At 42.0% G+C, this 17,744-nt stretch overlaps 1 protein-coding gene across 24 annotated transcripts in view; it reads right to left on the minus strand.

Moving 5' to 3' along the window:
- Positions 1-17,744, minus strand: part of MYT1L (myelin transcription factor 1 like) — a 669,404-nt gene that overhangs the window by 51,725 nt on the left and 599,935 nt on the right. For all 24 annotated transcript variants that reach the window (XM_077291353.1, XM_077291347.1, XM_077291367.1 and 21 more), the window contains 2 exons: positions 14,100-14,221; positions 7,326-7,394 (listed from right to left, as the gene is read on the minus strand). In XM_077291353.1, coding sequence (XP_077147468.1) covers positions 7,326-7,394; positions 14,100-14,221 — 191 coding nt within the window. The remainder of the gene's footprint in view (positions 1-7,325; positions 7,395-14,099; positions 14,222-17,744) is intronic.

Consider the following 17,744-nt stretch of genomic DNA (forward strand, 5'->3'; position numbering starts at 1 on the left):
AAAAAAAACCACAGCGTCTTACAGTTCCAGTAAGGCCGGGGTCACACTCAGCGAAGGGAAATACGGTCTGTTTTTTACAGGCGTAATAAGCAGAAATGTTCCCTTAAGGGCTGTCCCACACGTCCAGATAATTCCGGTACCGGAAACAATCGGTACCGGAATTATCCGTGTCCGTGTGCCCCTGCTTTTTTGGTGAACATCAGTGTGGCACACGTGCGGCACACTTGTGCCGCCCGTGTGCCCACTGGGTACCACACGCACCGTGCTGGGAACCACACGTACCAGCATCTGGTGCTGAAGCCGCAATTCATATGTTCCCTGCAGCAGCGTTTGCTGCAGAGAAAATATGAATAATAGTGTTTAAAATAAAGATCTATGTGTCCCCCGCCCTCCCACCCCCTGTGCGCCCCCCCGCTGTTCTGAAAATACTCACCCGCTCCCTCGTTGGCTGACGCTGCTTCCTGGTCTGGCCCCATCTTCTCCTGTATGCGGTCACGTGGGGCTGCTCATTTACAGTCATGAATAGGCGGCTCCACCTCCCATAGGGGTGGAGCCGCCTATTCATGGCTGTAATCGGCGGCCCCACGTGACCGCATACAGGAGAAGATGGGGCCAGACTAGGAAGCAGCGTCAGCCCAACAAGGGAGCGGGTGAGTATTTTCAGAACAGTGGGGGGGGGGCGCACAGGGGGTGGGTGGACGGGGGACACATAGATCTTTATTTTAAACACTATTATTCATATTTTCTCTGCAGCAAACGCTGCTGCAGGGAACATATGAATCGCGGATTTAGCACCAGTGGGGGGGACAGCGCTTACTGTAGCTCTGTCCCCTGCATGGCACACGGACTGCAAACGGAGACCGTCCATGTGTGGTCCGTGTTTTACACGGACCCATTGACTTTAATGGGTCCGCGTAATACGTGCGCTCCCACGAACACTCACATGTCTCCGTGTTTGGCACACGGAGACACGGTACGCAAAAAATCAATGACATCTGCACAGATGCATTGATTTTTATGGGTCTACGTGTGTCAGTGTCTCCGGTACGTGAGGAAACTGTCACCTCACGTACCGGAGCCACCGCCTAACAGTGATTCATATGTCATCCGTAGGCAGGGTGTGGCTGTGTATTTTACGCATGTAAACCTCCGTATGTAATCCGCATGGCTTCCGTACTGCATTTTTTTCTCGCAACCTTGCAAAATGGACATATAATGGATCTATGGGCTCAAATATTCGTGAAAACATATATACAGTCTATATATATATATATATATATATATATATATATATATGTCAGTGAGACACATACTGTATATATATATAAATATATTTATACTCCATACATCGCTAGATAGCTTAAAAGCCAGTAGTTCAATTGCCGCCTTTTGCTATCTCCTTATCAAACCCGACATGATATGAGACATGGTTTACATACAGTAAACCATTTCATATCCATTATTTTTTTTTACATATTCATCACTACTAATGTTAGAAGTGTCTGTGTGCAAAATTTGGGGGCTCTAGGTGTTAAAATAAAGGGTTAAATCACGGAAAAAACTGGTGTGGGCTCCCGTGCAATTTTCTCTGCCAGAGTGGTAAAGCCAGTGACTGAGGGCAGATATTAATAGCCTAGAGATCGACCATGGTTATTGTCCCCCCCTGGCTAAAAACAACTGCCCCCAGCCACCCCAGAAAAGGCACATATGTAAGATGAGCCTATTCTGGCACTTGGCCACTCTCTTCCCACTCCCCTGTAGCGGTGAGATATGGGGTAATAAAGGGTTAATGTCACCTTGCTAATGTAAGATGACATTAAGCCTTGTTAATAATGGAGAGATGTCAATAAGACACCTATTCATTATTAATCCAATAGTAGTAAAGGGTTAATAATACACACACATTATGAATAAAGTATTTTAATGAAATAAATACACACATGGGGTTTTAAAATTTTTATTGTATGCTTAATCGACCTGAAGACCCTCGTTCTGTGAAAAAAATAAAATAAAAAAGCAACAGTATCCCATACCTTTCCAGCGACCAGTCATGTCCCACGCTGTAAATCCATCTGAAGGGGTTAAATAAATTTACAACAATGAGCACTGCTAATGCAGCTGTTTCTCCTGGTTGTAAAAACTGGGGAATGAATGGAATGCAGGGGAACGTAGCATCATAGACTTGCGGTGCTGCTCCCCCTGCTGGCATAAACTCATATGAACTCTAGCGTGAGAAAATATTCAGAAAAACTCCCATTCTAGAGTTCATATGAGTTTATGCCAGCAGGGCATAGTCTACGAAGCTACGTTCCCCTGCATTCCATTCGTTCTCCAGTTTTTACAACCAGGAGCAACAGCTGCATTAGGATCACTCCTGGTTGTAAATTTATTTAACCCCTTCAGATGGATTTGCAGCGTGGGACATGACTGGTCGCCAGAAAGGTATGTGATATTGTTGCTTTTTTATTTTATTTTTTCACAGAACGAGGGTCTTCAGGTGGATTAAGTGTACAATAAAGATTTTAATGCCCCATGTGTGTATTTATTTCATTAAAATACTTTATTCTTAATGTGTGTGTATTATTAACCCTTTACTACTATTGGATTAATAATGGATAGGTGTCTTATTGACATCTCTCTATTATTAACCAGGCTTAATGTCACCTTACATTAGCAGGGTGACATTAACCTTTATTACCCCATATCCCACCGCTACTCAAGAGTGTGAAGAGAGAGGCTAAGTGCCAGAATAGGCGCATCTTACAGATGTGCCTTTTCTGGGGTGGCTGGGGGCAGATGTTTTTAGCCAGGGGGGGGGCAATAACCATGGTCCCTCTCTAGGCTATTAATATCTGCCCTCAGTCACTGGCTTTCCCACTCTGGCAGCGAAAATTGTGCGGGAGACCACGCCAGTTTTTTCCGTGATTTAACCCTTTTTTTAACTGCTAGAGCCCCAAATTTTGCACACAGACACTTCTAACATTAGTAGTGAGGAATATGTAAAAATATAAGGGATATGAAATGGTTTACTGTATGTAAACCATGTCTCCTATCCTGTCGGGTTTGATAAGGAGATAGCAAAAGCCGGAAATTGAATTACCGGCTTTTATGCTATCTAGCGCTTTATTAAAAAAAAAAAAAAATATATATATATATATATATATATATATATATATATATATACACTCACCGGCCACTTTATTAGGTACACCTGTCCAACTTCTTGTTAACACTTAATTTCTAATCAGCCAATCACATGGCGGCAACTCAGTGCATTTAGGCATGTAGACATGGTCAAGACAATCTCCTGCAGTTCAAACCGAGCATCAGTATGGGGAAGAAAGGTGATTTGAGTGCCTTTGAACGTGGCATGGTTGTTGGTGCCAGAAGGGCTGGTCTGAGTATTTCAGAAACTGCTGATCTACTGGGATTTTCACGCACAACCATCTCTAGGGTTTACAGAGAATGGTCCGAAAAAGAAAAAAAATCCAGTGAGCGGCAGTTCTGTGGGCGGAAATGCCTTGTTGATGCCAGAGGTCAGAGGAGAATGGGCAGACTGGTTCGAGCTGATAGAAAGGCAACAGTGACTCAAATCGCCACCCGTTACAACCAAGGTAGGCCTAAGAGCATCTCTGAACGCACAGTGCGTCGAACTTTGAGGCAGATGGGCTACAGCAGCAGAAGACCACACCGGGTACCACTCCTTTCAGCTAAGAACAGGAAACTGAGGCTACAATTTGTACAAGCTCATCGAAATTGGACAGTAGAAAATTGGAAAAACGTTGCTTGGTCTGATGAGTCTCGATTTCTGCTGCGACATTCGGATGGTAGGGTCAGAATTTGGCGTAAACAACATGAAAGCATGGATCCATCCTGCCTTGTATGGAGCATCTTTGGGATGTGCAGCCGACAAATCTGCGGCAACTGTGTGATGCCATCATGTCAATATGGACCAAAATCTCTGAGGAATGCTTCCAGCACCTTGTTGAATCTATGCCACGAAGAATTGAGGCAGTTCTGAAGGCAAAAGGGGTCCAACCCGTTACTAGCATGGTGTACCTAATAAAGTGGCCGGTGAGTGTATATGTGTGTGTGTGTCTCAATGACATATATATATATACCTATACTATGTGTAGACATTTATTTTACCTATTCTAATATAACCCGTCAGTGTGATTTTACTGTACACCGCGCTGAATTACCGGCTTTTCGATAGAACACCGGTGTGTATTTCTCGCAAGTCACACGCATGGACCGTGTGTAATCCGTATTTTTCTCACCCCATAGACTTTCATTGGCGGATTTTTTGCGCAATATGCTGACAAACGCAGCATGCTGCGATTTTCTACGCCCGTAAAATATGGCTGCGAAATATACGGCAGATAGGAGCTGCCCCATAAAAAATCATTGGTCCGTGTACAATGCGTTGTTTTTGCGCCTCTCATACGTCTGTAAAACTCTCTACTGTGACCCTGGCCTAAAGAGGATGGGATTTAAAGAAATCTCAAGACAACTCCGCGGAGTTTTGCGTGCTGATTTTCCCCGTAGACTTGCATCAGATGCAGAAAATCCACAGGTCAAAAAGAAATGAAATCCGCACATGAGGGTACGAAAAAAAGTTTTGGCAATGCCAAGTACCAAAAAGTATCAAATACAAAGCAGTTTTATGACATGAAATAGCAAAAAGTGGCAAAAAAAGCAGCGTAAAAAAACGAAAAAAACCAAGTGACCTAATTTACCTAATAGGAGCAACATTAAAAACTCAGCAAATCCTCATTGTGTGAACGTAGCCTTAGACGAGTGCAAACTAGACTGGACAGTCTTAACATGCAAAAAATGTATCACCGTGGTTAATGCTGCTGGATAAAGCCTTCTATTCTAATCTTACATCACCTGTTCGCTGACTTAGGCTACTTTCACACTAGCGTCGTGCACTGCGACGTGCCGACGCAATGAAGCTAGCATTGAAAGCGCCGCACAACGGGGGCAGCGGATGCTGTTTTTCAACGCATCCGCTGCCCCATTGTGATGTGCGGGGAGGAGGGGGCGGAGTAAGACGGTCACGACGCACCAAAAAACGTTACAAGCAACTTTTTTGGTGGTGACGGACCGACGCAACACGACGCAACCGTCGCATGACGGTTGCGACATGTGGCAATGCGTCGCTAATGCAAGTCAATGGAGAAAAAAACGCATCCTGCAAGCACTTTTGCAGGATGCGTTTTTTTCTACAAAACGACGCATAGCGACGTGCAGTGCACAACGCTAGTGTGAAAGTAGCCTTAGGAGGCAGAAATATGTAACATAAATCGGGGGCATATTTGGAGCATGATGTCCCTTGTCCGTCCATGTTTCTTTTCCGCTAAGCGTTGCCCCTTTTTAATGCGGCCATATCTCTTTCACAAGGCCCAGAAAGTGTCTGGAACACTTAAGAAATATTATGGAACAGGTTTTGTTTTTTGTTTTTTTCCCATAAGTTGGATCAGCATTGTGAGCATAAATCTGTCTCATGTGTCATCAGAAAAAGATCTAGTGGCCGATTCATTACGGGTCGTGTCTTGAAGATGTGCTGGAGAAAGATGTGCTGGAGAAAGATGTGCTGGAGAAAGATGCGCCAGATTCTCTGAGAGTCAGAAATAGACTGGAGTTCATTTCTGCTCTATATCATGTCATTTTGGGGTGTTATCTATAATGCTATAATGAATTTGTAGGGCTGCACTAAGCCTCATTGCCAAGGTTTAAAAAAATGTGCTGACCTGGCGTAAAACAAAAAAAGTTGCAAAATTACATTCTGTGCAAAAACATTGTGACATTTGAAGCTATTTTAGACCAGACTTGTTTCATGAATTGGGATCTTAATGTTTATTTGTTATATTTATATTTTTGTTGACTTTTTCATGTCACCATCTATATAAAAAAAAGCCTAAAATCTTACAATATAGGCACTGTGCTTAAAAGGGTTGTTCAGGACTAACATATGGATGGGATCCATCCACAGGATAAGTCATCAATGTCGGATCGGTGGGGGTCCGACACTTCGGATCCCCACTGATCAACTGTTATCTGTACTGTTTAGTGGCTGCTCCTCTCCTTATTGCACATTAGCTCCTGTTCATTTTTATTATTTTATACCATTGTATTCTGTATAATCCCATTAAAAGGAATTCTGTCAGCAGATGTTTATATGTAATCTGAGGACAGGATAATGTAGAAGTAGAAACCCTGACTCCTGGGATGTATCACTTGTTTAGCAGCTGGCAGTCCTTCCAATACAATCAGTGTTTTATCAGCAGCAGATTTACACTAGGTGTCAAAAGCAAGACAGCCCAGTCAATTTGTGTAACCCCGCCCCCTCTACCAATTGGCAGACAATGTACAGTGTACACAGGAAGCTGCCAATCAGTGGTGTGGGCGGGGTTATGGACGTCTCTTCATTCATCGCACAGCAACATCTACAGCAGAGAAAACAGGGATTTTATCGAAGCTACACAGAGCAGCCCAGTAAGTGACACATTGCTGGAATCAGGGTCTATGTCTCTACATCATGCTGCTCTCACATTCTATAGCAAAAGCCTGCTGACAAATTTCCTTTAAATTAAATGAAGGGAATTGTGTAATATGTGTGTAAATAGCTCCCCCTAGTGGTGACAACTGGTAAAAATAATTTTAGAGCTTTAATCTAAGACTGTCTTTCATGTGGCACATAATGAGGGGTGGGGGTTGTAGATAAAAGCAACTGCTTCCTAATTTAATGGGTCCAATATTTTGGTCCTTTTGCTCTGGGGCTCTCCTGGTCTGTTTTAGATCTACCTTTGTCAGGACCCAGTTACGATAATTGAATAGTGTGAACTTGCAGCTATAGTCCGTATTCCGACTCCTCAACGCGCTGACATTACTTATAATAAGACCTCTATGTCCAATGTATTGTAAATGGCACTTACTCTCTAAATAATCAACATTTTATCAGCAGTGCTGCATCGACAGTTTTTTATTACAGGATATGTGATATGTCTGGAAGCCTGAGACTTCGCCGGGGCATTTTACTTACTGGATGTAGACGGTATTAGCCTCACTGATTTAAAGAAAAGTAAAACTCAGATAGAATAATGACGAGTTATATGAGCAACAGTAAAACAGATGGAAATAAAGAGAAGGGCAGCCGGTGGCTTTACGACACCCTGGATAAAGCTTACATCCAATTTCACAGCGTTGCTCAAAGTACCTTCTACAATCTCCATCAGCTCGGGAGAGAAAAGTCATGCGAAAATCACTAAGGACACAATACCTATACAAACGGCAAAAAGACGGAAAATGTGGCCTCTTACTTGAGTTCCTGTGAACTAGTGGCCATCATGTTTCGAATACTCTTATCTGCCAGTGGACAACCAGACAACCTGAAAAAAAAAGCATACAAAAAAGAAAGGGTTAAAAGAAGATATGTTAAGACCCATGGTGAATGGACGAATGTGTGGACTGGCGGAGAAGGGGCCAACTGATGTGAAAAGACCACACTGCATTGACGCCATCTGTATAGCGCAGGCGGCACCTGCTACATTTTTCTACCACATCTAGGCATCCTAACCTCGTTTTACCGCTTTAACTAATTTTTCAGGTCAGTGTTCTTTTCTCTCACTGTCATTTTGAAAAACACTAATGTCTTGCTATCTGGAAACCATCAGCAATGTGCCGTTAATGCCTGTTGCTCTTTGGAAATCATCAGCAATGTGCCTTTGATGGATCTGTTATTCCTCAAGTCCTTCAGGTTTACCGTATCTGCTGTTGACCTAGTTAGCTGTAATATAATCGGATATAGAATGCTTCCTGCTGTATAGGTACTTAACACACAAAGGTATAATTAATATATTTGAGATTCTTGAAGGAATAGTAAGAATACAAAGAACAATATTAAAATCTATCATCAGCAACACCACATGATTCTGGTTTCCATATACGGGAACCGGACAGAAGATTTTTTTTTATGTATAAAAGATATTACCATCTCATATATTTATGCCATGAAAAAATGGATATGCCACAAATGTATAGTAGATGTGATACCGCCAATATGACCAGCGCCACGTGTCTCTGGAGAGTGCTACTGTCAGTGAAGTAGTGGTTGGAATTTCCATTCATTTGTATTGTTACACCAACCACCTCACAAATAAAAAGAACTCATGATGAAACTGAGATAAATGTACAGCTGAACTCACACTTTATATGCCATAAATATATGAGATGAGAATATCCCTTTAAACTAAGTTAAGAGCGGTGCTGAAGTGGTGAAGATGAAGAGTCATGTTGTTCTGATATGTCCATTCTGCCATGATTGTTGACCCACTCAATGAAGTATTATTGATATTAAAGGGATTCTGTCATGTTCATTCTGCTCAAATTGCAGACAGCATAAATCAGAGTTGGGCTGCACAATTGTAGTCCGTGATATTTTTTTCTGAAATACACCAACAATTCTGAGAAAACATACTTTAAAGAAAATCTGTCAGCAGGATTTCACCCCCCCATATTATTTATATACTCAGTCCATTGTCATTGTCGCTAACATGCGTGCTTTTCCAGCATTGTGTTACCCTCTGCGCTCACTGCTCTGCTCCTATCAGTCTCAGGCCTTCACACTGAACGGTCTCTTGCAGAAATTCCAGCACTGCTGCAATCTTCTCTTGCTGAAATTCTCCAACTGGCTATAGGAGTTGTGGCCAGTCCCTGCAGGAATTGAACCTCTGTGTGTCCTGCTGAGTTTAACTTCCCTGATCTATCCCCTACTGACAGGGGATGAAATGGCAGCTCCACCCGCTACACCGTGCCTGAACTTAGGTTCCTAGTGGCAGTCAGTCCTTTGTGGTCCGTCTAGTCAAGGAAGAAGAAGTCAGCTAACCACTTTCATTGCTCTGCACCTGGGTGGGAATAGAGTCCTTGCAGAGAGCCACCCTGGTACAGGTCGAGGCAAATACACAATAAGAAAAATAGAAATGCTCCAGAGATGAAAAGGTAAGTATAAAAACTTCATTTTTATTGCAGTGATTTAACATTTTTTGACTGACATATGTCACAGAGGTTAGGTCTGGCCTCTGTGATAAGTCAATCACAATTTTTTAAATCAGTGCAATAAAAGTGAAGTTTTATACTTACCTTTTCATCTCTGGAGCATTCCTATTTTTCTTATTTAGTGTTACTTCTAAGCACATGTTTGTATTGTCTCTCCTGTTAGTAACCCAGCTTGTATATCTGTTCTAACTTCTCCGCTCCTGACCTCGGCTACAAATTCGGATCCTACGTTGCCTGCCCTGACCTTGGACTGTCTGAATACGTCTCTGTCTGTTCCCTCTGTACCTCATATCCCTGTCTTGACCCGTTGGTCACCTGCTGTAGGTCCTTGGACTGCCTGGAGTTGCTCCTAATAGCTATCCTATGGGCCAAGCCTATCCTCACCATCAAAGGCTCTAGTGAAGACCAGGTGGCCACTTAGTCACACCCCTCCATGGTAAGCCTGGATGGTGGCACAGTGGGTCCACACCCACAGTAGTCACATCTAGCAATCCCTTTACTTGGCCAGTCTGTTCATCCATTCATCCATAACTGAGAAATCAGTGTTTGAATTGATATGAAAATGAAGCTAAAGAGCTGTTGTAGATCTGAAGCCTTTGTCACTCCAGCTCTATTCCCCACCAAGCACTGCCTCCTTCTGTTTGACTGACAGCCTCTATGCTGTTCAACTTTAGGCAAAGATGGCATCAGTATATTACTAAAAAGAGGAAGTGGTACTGGGCTGCAAATAAAGCTAGAGTGACAAAGGCTTCAGATCTACAATAGCTCTTCAGCTTCACTTACATATAAATTCAAATGCTGATTTCTTAGCAATAGAGAAGCCGACCTGCCATATAAAAGAATTGTTGAATTTGTCTTTAAAAGAGCTCCACACGCATATAAATTATTTGGAGGATGAAAAGCCTGCTGACAGATTACTTTCATAGATCCTGCAGTGTCAAGACTAGTCTAGTGCCGCAGAGGCCAAATCTTTCCAGCCCTGCTGCAGCTGATTGACAGGTCTATCCTGATCTACATGTGATACCCCAGGAATCTGGGTGTCACAGTGGTATTGCCTGCCTGGGAGGGTGATGCCATGCCTGGGAGCGAGAAGGAGTCCCCTTAGCAGGTAACACTAGCATACAACACTTTCCTGACTCCAGGCCAGAAGGGGGAGCTCTAGACCCGGTTTCAGGGTAGCTTCCCTATAAGTTCTGGTCTGGAGGAGGAGTTACAGTCAGTCTGTGTGAAACAGTGAAGGGAGAAGAAGCAAAGGAGAAAGAAACTGGGAGCGGAGCTGCGATTGAGCTCACCCCCAGGATGAAGGGCAAGAAACCAGACACCGGGGGCAGGAGATTGCAGGTCTCTTGGCCACAACTGACATCCGAAGGCACAGCAGCAGATTAGAGCCTGGAGTCATCATGAGAGAGGGATACCTGTAAAAAGGCTCAAGCTGCCTGCCATGGGGGATTGTGTTCTACCTGAGGGACAAATTGAGAGAGGGACTTGAGGAAAGCTAAGGCATCAAGACCCTAGAATTCAGCGCAGAAAAGGAAGGCTTGCAACCCCACTTGGCTAGGGGGATTTCGAACCGCGTCCAGGCTGCCCGGATTTCAAAGATCACCTGTAACTTGCGCCCTGGACTGCAATTTCACCCGTAAAAGGTAAAGTGACTGCAAATCCTGTGTCCTCCAATTATTTCCTGCACCCCAACATCTACAACCCATCATAGACTGTCCTGGTAGCTCTGGGGCCTCAGCTCCACCTGTGGGGAGCAAAACCATCTAAACTGCATTACCATCGGCCCCAGTGGATCCCTTTAAGCAGCATTGGCCATCTCTGACAGAGTACCACAAGTAGCGTCACGAACATTTCTACATTAGACTTTATTTCCACTTCCATTCATCCCCTTTAACTGGATGCCCAGGGCCACGGACCGGATCACTGCTGCTGTGACCACCCCTTTAAGAACTGTGCTGACCCGATACCGAGTATTCCATGGTCCTAGCGAGCGCTCCATACACACATAGAAGAGACTAGGCCATCATCTCTAGCAGCACTGGAAAGGGCCAGCTGAGGCAGCGCTGGCTAGTCTTGTCTCTGGGTATGGTTCGCGGCCCTATCTTCTGTCTTCTAATACAGCATTTCAGAGAAAAATATAAAGAGCAATCACGCAGCCAGGCTCTGATTGTGCTGCCCGAGGTTTAGGCAGCATGAATCAGATGACAAGTTCCCTTTAAATGCCAAGTGGGTGTCAATGAAGGCAAAATAGGCATGACAACCACAAGGCAGTACCGCCCTTCGCCACTCCAGCACCGCCCCTATGACTCCTGCTATACTTTATACACTTAGATTGCACTAATTTATAACTTCTTTTTCTCCGAGACAATTTTTTAATAAATTCATATCTCGATAGTAATAAGTAATAAATCATTATTCCATCAGTTAAAGCACAAAAACTCTGTGACAGGTTCCCTTTAAGCTTTAAACCAGAAAACAGCAAAAACTACAGACTCAATGGCTGAAAAGCGCAATCACATTAATATTACCCAATATATATTCAGGGAAACAGGACGCACTAGTTATTAAAGGCACATTAATGCTACAAAGACTAAAAGCCTTAATGTAACGTCCATTGATTATAAAGCAGGAGGACGTCGTTTATCGCCAATTACGCCACGATTAGTTGGATCTGTGAGTTGGCGGGGAATCAGAGGAGGAGAATAAGAGAAAGTCTTTGAAAGGTGCAAATTGGCGTTCACAAACTTTCCACGGCCAGTAAATGTACAGTTATTATCCACATATGTAGGACATCTATATTTATACATCTCCGCACGTCTATGACGAACGTACAACAAATGACCGGCTCAGCCACTAATTGAGCAGTTTATGTAAGTGCAGTGCGCAGTGCTACAGTCACGCGGCAGACGATTCTTACTTCATCTTCCTGGAGTCATCGAGAAAACCAAATATCAAGAAAAACATTTAAGTAACGGAGATAAATCCAGTTAATATTTTAATTTCATTTAATTGTTTTTATTTCATTTTTTTTTCATTGTTTCTAAGTTCATTTTGGATCAGTGGCCTCTGAATTGTGAAGCGCTGCGGAATCTAGAAATTAAAATGATTAATGGAAGGAGATTATATATCATTGATCAACTGTAAAATTCTATAAAGCCATAGCTCCAGAACAATCACGCTGTCGCATTGTGACATCACGTCTAATGATTATTGTTAGTGTGGTCGTACATGACTGCAACGCAGAGCCATAAATTGTGAAACAAAACCTGATTCCAAGGATGTGTCACTTACTGGGCTGTGTTTTACTGTTTCAATACAGTCAGTGTTTTATCAGCAGGAGATTATCGCTACAGGACAACTGGCCTCGTGCTTCCTAGTCCAGCCACGCCCCCAGCACTGATTGGTAGCTCTCTATACACTATGCAATGTACACAGTAACCTGTGGTGTGACAGGGTTATACACAGCTCAATAACCGGGCTCTCGTAGATCTACAGCAGGGAAAGCTGTAAACCAAGTGATGCATCGCTGATATCAGGATCTCTCTCCCTACCTCATGCTGCTGTCAGATTACATAGCAAAACATGGTGATAGACTCCATTTAACATTCATGGCTATCAATTAATTTGGGCTATTAACATTCATGACTATCAATGACAGCAATTGCACTAACCCCTTGGTGCTTAATAAATATATATTTATAATATAACTTAATAAATAATAAGTACAATTATACAGATGTAATTTTCTGTGACTCATGATCTGGTCTCTATTGATGAGTAGCAGGGATTTTACTTCATTCATATTTTTTATTTATTTTCTAATTATTCCATGTATTTTTAGACTTTTATTTTTAGACTCAATGATTCATATAACTACTTTGATTTTTTAATGTTTTTTAAGGCATGTTCACAGAGCCACAGCTAAGATCTTAGTCAAGAGGTGGCCCCTGTCTTGAAAGACGTTATTGTCTACTATATGGTTGTCCATAAAGGAAGTCAATGCAAAGTCCAACCTCTTCCATCTGTAGACATGTCTGCCATTGCTCTTCTCTATAACCCCAGAGGGTGCGGTACGTGGCTACACATTTATATGGCTCCCTGATACTAAGGACTCAGCTATAAACGCTGAGGTCAGAAGGTGCAATGGGTTAAAGAAGAATAATTGATGATAGAATTTTCCTTTAAAAAACAACATTAAAGGGAACCTGTCACCTGAATTTGGCGGGACCAGTTTTGGGTCATATGGGCGGGGTTTTTGGGTGTTTGATTCACCCTTTCCTTACCCGCTGGCTGCATGCTGGCCGCAATAATGGATTGAAGTTCATTCTCTGCCCTCCATAGTACACACCAGCGCAAGGCATTGATCCAGAAGAGGACCGGTGCGGTGCAGGAAGGCTATTGGTCAGTTATTTAGTACAATTACACTACATTGCAAATATATTTAGGAGGTTTTAAGGGGGATACAGTTTTTGTCAGGAGTGCTTCTTTAATAAAAAAATTGGGAACATTTATAAGTGGAAGCTCAAGAGCCAGTGTTCATTTTTGTTTGTCATTTAATTTTGATAACTGTGGGTGTAAGCGTACACCAGAGCACCGCAAGCCACTGTATCTGTCAAATCTTTTAGTGACACCCTCCAAGAGTTAGGCTGCCGTCACACTAGCAGTATTTGGTCAGTATTTTACCTCAGTATTTGTAAGCCAAAACCAGGAGTGGGTGATAAATGCAGAAGTGGTGCATATGTTTCTGTTATACTTTTCCTCTGATTGTTCCACTCCTGGTTTTGGCTTACAATACTGATGTAAAATACTGACCAAATATTGATAGTGTGACGGCAGCCTTAGTATAGTATTTCTTATTCGAAGGAGTGCATTGACCATAAATAGTCCGCCTTCTGGCCTTCACTAAGCCTTCTTCTACAATTTTACTCTGTTAAATGAAGAAACAAGACCAGACCCCTACAGGTTTATTTTTCTTGCTGTAATATACAAATCAAAAATGAAATCAAAATACAAGTTATTGAAGGTTGTAGAGTTCTTACGTTAATAAGTCTTTTTTGTTCTCTTTGCATTGAGGATATTTGGGCTTGGGACTTGGAATTCTAACTTCCGCAGGGTACCTTCTATCGTCAAGAGCATCATGGAATGGATCCAGATCATCGTGCTACAAAAATACAGAGGGAGAATTAATAATACATTAACAAAGACATCGGCTCCCAATTCATCATTTGCGTTATTTTTAAGCCACTATTCATATTCATCTTGTATTCATTGATAGTTTTTTACACATTTATACCAAAATGGGACACATGGTTCATGAACATTGCACAAAAATTACCTTTATTTTTATCTTTAACCTATTTTTTTGACATTTCAGCTCAAAAATTCCCCAAATTTGTGCATAAATGGCATATATATATATATATATATATATATATATATATATATATATATATATATATATATATATATATATATATATATATATATATATATAAAATCACTCCAAGGGGAAACTGAAGAACATTTGCTCAAAAAGTGTACAACGTTTTAAAAAGTCACAATTAGGCTACGTTCACATTTGCGTTGTGCGCCGCAGCATCGGGCGCTGCAGCGTCGCCGCATGCGTCATGCGCCCCTATATTTAACATGGGGGCGCATGGACATGCGTTGTGTTGCGTTTTGTGACACATGCGTCTTTTTGGGCGCACGCGTCAGGGCGCAGAGGACGCAGCAAGTTGCATTTTTTTTGCGTCCAAAATCATGCAAAAAAAGGACGCATGCGTCACAAAACAATGCGTTGTGCGTTGCGTCGTCGATGCGTCGCGGACGCAACACACAACAACGCAAATGTGAACGTAGCCTTAATGAATCAGCCAAAAACTTCTGGAAATCCCAAACACCACCCGTAATGATGAACATACATTTAAAACATACAAAATAGACTTGAAATAAAAGCACACATTAAAAGTAGAATAAGGCGAAAATGATAAACAGTGGAAAAACACCAAAAACTGGACAACAAAAGATGCAAATACAAGGGGCCCAAAAAGTTTAAAAATGAGGCAAAAAAAACAAAAAACGAGGCACTCTAAAATCATAGCACAGGCTACTGGTGGTCAATAATATATATTTAACGGAAAAAAAATACAAATTTATGCACAAAAATTCCAACATTCCTTAAAATTTAGCATCTGAAAACATGCAGCCTAAATAATTTCATTACATGTTGAAAAAGTGTCAGTTCTGGTGAAAGACTGTTCTTCCATATGTCACGGGTTTCGCCACTATATACTGATATTCTCATTATGTAAGTAGTTACAGAGTTTTGTCTGATGAAGGAAGTTAGATTAAAAACAAATTGGCTGAATATATTTTGGTTGTATTATGCTTGCTCTGGAGTTGCCTTGGTAACATAAAGTTACTCATCATGTGACTTTCACACTACCACGACAACCCCAGAGGAAGCGGGAAAATATGAATATTGAAAAGTAATTATTTTACCTTCAAAAAAATAAAAATCACAGGTGTAAAACCTTGTTTAAAAGAGGTCAAAATTCATTTCTGCTCTGTATAATTGCCGTATGCTGACAAGTCAACATTACTGTTAATTGCTTATGTCATTTTAGTTATTTTTTTTAGATTGCAATTAACCAAAAATCAGAGCTTGTTATTACTGAATTTATTATCTAATGTGTTAATAATATAGAAAGAATTATGTTTACAACTTTAAAAATTCTGTATTCACAGTTTTAACACCATTAGTGTCAATCTGTGGGGTCATAAATGATATTAGGTTTTGCATACAGTGGTCTCCAACCTGTAGTTCTCCAGCTATTGGGAAACGATAACTACCATGGTGCCCTGACATTCTGTGGCCCTATCTCCTCAAGGCACGCTGGGAATTATAGGATTGCTTGAGATCCCCATAGGAAATCGAGACACAAACTGTCAAGTCATCATGAAAGTAGATGATGGCAGCAATCATTAAACTTGGACTTATGTCATGGCTTGAGACTATGAAAATAATACCAATATCAGTGCCATTTTGCCGGGATGTTATCAAGTGTAGTCCTTACAGTTTTCCATGATACTTTCACATCTATTTAGTGTTGAGAAGTTAAACAAGATTCCGAGTGGCGCACTTGTGGGAACACATTCAGCATCGGATTGTCTCATCCTATAGAACTGAAAATATAACCCTCCTACATAAACATTAGTCACTTTCTTAGTCGTGCATCTTCTCCCTCCTCCATAGTGTTGGGTGTAGGTTCACACAGAATCATGAAGACAAAAATAAGTTCAGATATGTAGGTTTCTACAGAAGAAGTAGTAAGTTCGGAGATGAACACTTTTTTATAATCCCTTCCCTTTAGAACATTCCCTCAAACATAAGCTGATCACAGGGGACCTCCAGTGATCAGTATTTACTTTGGGGGAAAATTGGTAACAAATATTTAGCTCTGTTACAGTGTCCCCACAAGAGTAATTAAGCAATACATGGTGTTACTGTTGAGTCCTCATATCAGACATGGGCAGCACGGTGGCTCAGTGGTTAGCACTGCAGTGCTGCAGCCCTGGGTTCTAATCCCAGCTTGGACAACATCTGCAAAGAGTTTGTATGTTCTCCCCGTGTTGGCGTGGGTTTTCTCCGGTTTCCTCCCACATTCCAAAGACATACTGATAGGGAATTTAGATTGTGAGCCCCATCGGGGACAGTGATGATAATGTGTGCAACCTGTAAAGCGCTGCAGAATGTTAGTGCTATATAAAAATAAAGATTATTATTATTTATTATTATCAGACACTCTTTAAAGGGGTTGTCCACTACTAGGACAACCCCTTCTTAAACTAAATGTTACACCCCAATAAAATAATAAAGCCTATAGTCACCTCCCGTGCCGGCTCTGTTCCACCGGTATCAGCACTCACGGTCTCGGGGCAGTGATGCGGTGGAATAACACATGATGCCCGGCGCCCATTTAGCGCTGGTGTCACTGTCTCCACTTTCAGACAAACTGAACATGAAGAGGAAGTCTGGGCCGCAGCTGATCCCTGGCTTCCTCTTCATGTTCAGTTCGTATGAAGGCGGAGACAGTGACACCAGCGCTCATTGGGCACTGATGCCACGTGTCACAACACCAAATCCCCGGGGAGAGCGCGTGCCGGCACTGCGGGAACAGAATTGGCATGGGAGGTGACTATAGGCTTTATTATTTTATCGAGGCTGAACATTTAGTTTAAGAAGGCGTTATCCTAGTAGTGGACATCCTCTTTAAAGTGTTTTGCAGACACATGAGAAAACCCCAAAATGGGTTGTCCTTGAAAACAAATTATTACTTATCCACAGGTTAGGTGATAACTTGCGAATTAGTGGTGTCCAACCGCTGGGACCTGCATTGATCGGCAGATCAGAACATTTTCATTTTTATTCCTAACGGAAGAGGTAGATTGGACACCTGCCCCATTATAAAATGAGGCAGCCACAAAAGCAGAGCACCCTGCTCAACAGCCACAAAGAGAATGAATGGATTGGTGATTGAGCAGGAAGACAGCTGCTGTAACCTCACGAGGATAAAAGTTCCCTATTCTGCTGATCAGTGCGGATCCCAGCAGTTGGATCTCCACCAATCAAAAAGTTATAACCTATCTTATGGACAAAGCATGATAACTTATAATCACCAGAC

This window comes from Ranitomeya variabilis, chromosome 2 (genome assembly GCF_051348905.1).
Source record: "Ranitomeya variabilis isolate aRanVar5 chromosome 2, aRanVar5.hap1, whole genome shotgun sequence".
Classification (NCBI taxonomy): domain Eukaryota; kingdom Metazoa; phylum Chordata; class Amphibia; order Anura; family Dendrobatidae; genus Ranitomeya; species Ranitomeya variabilis.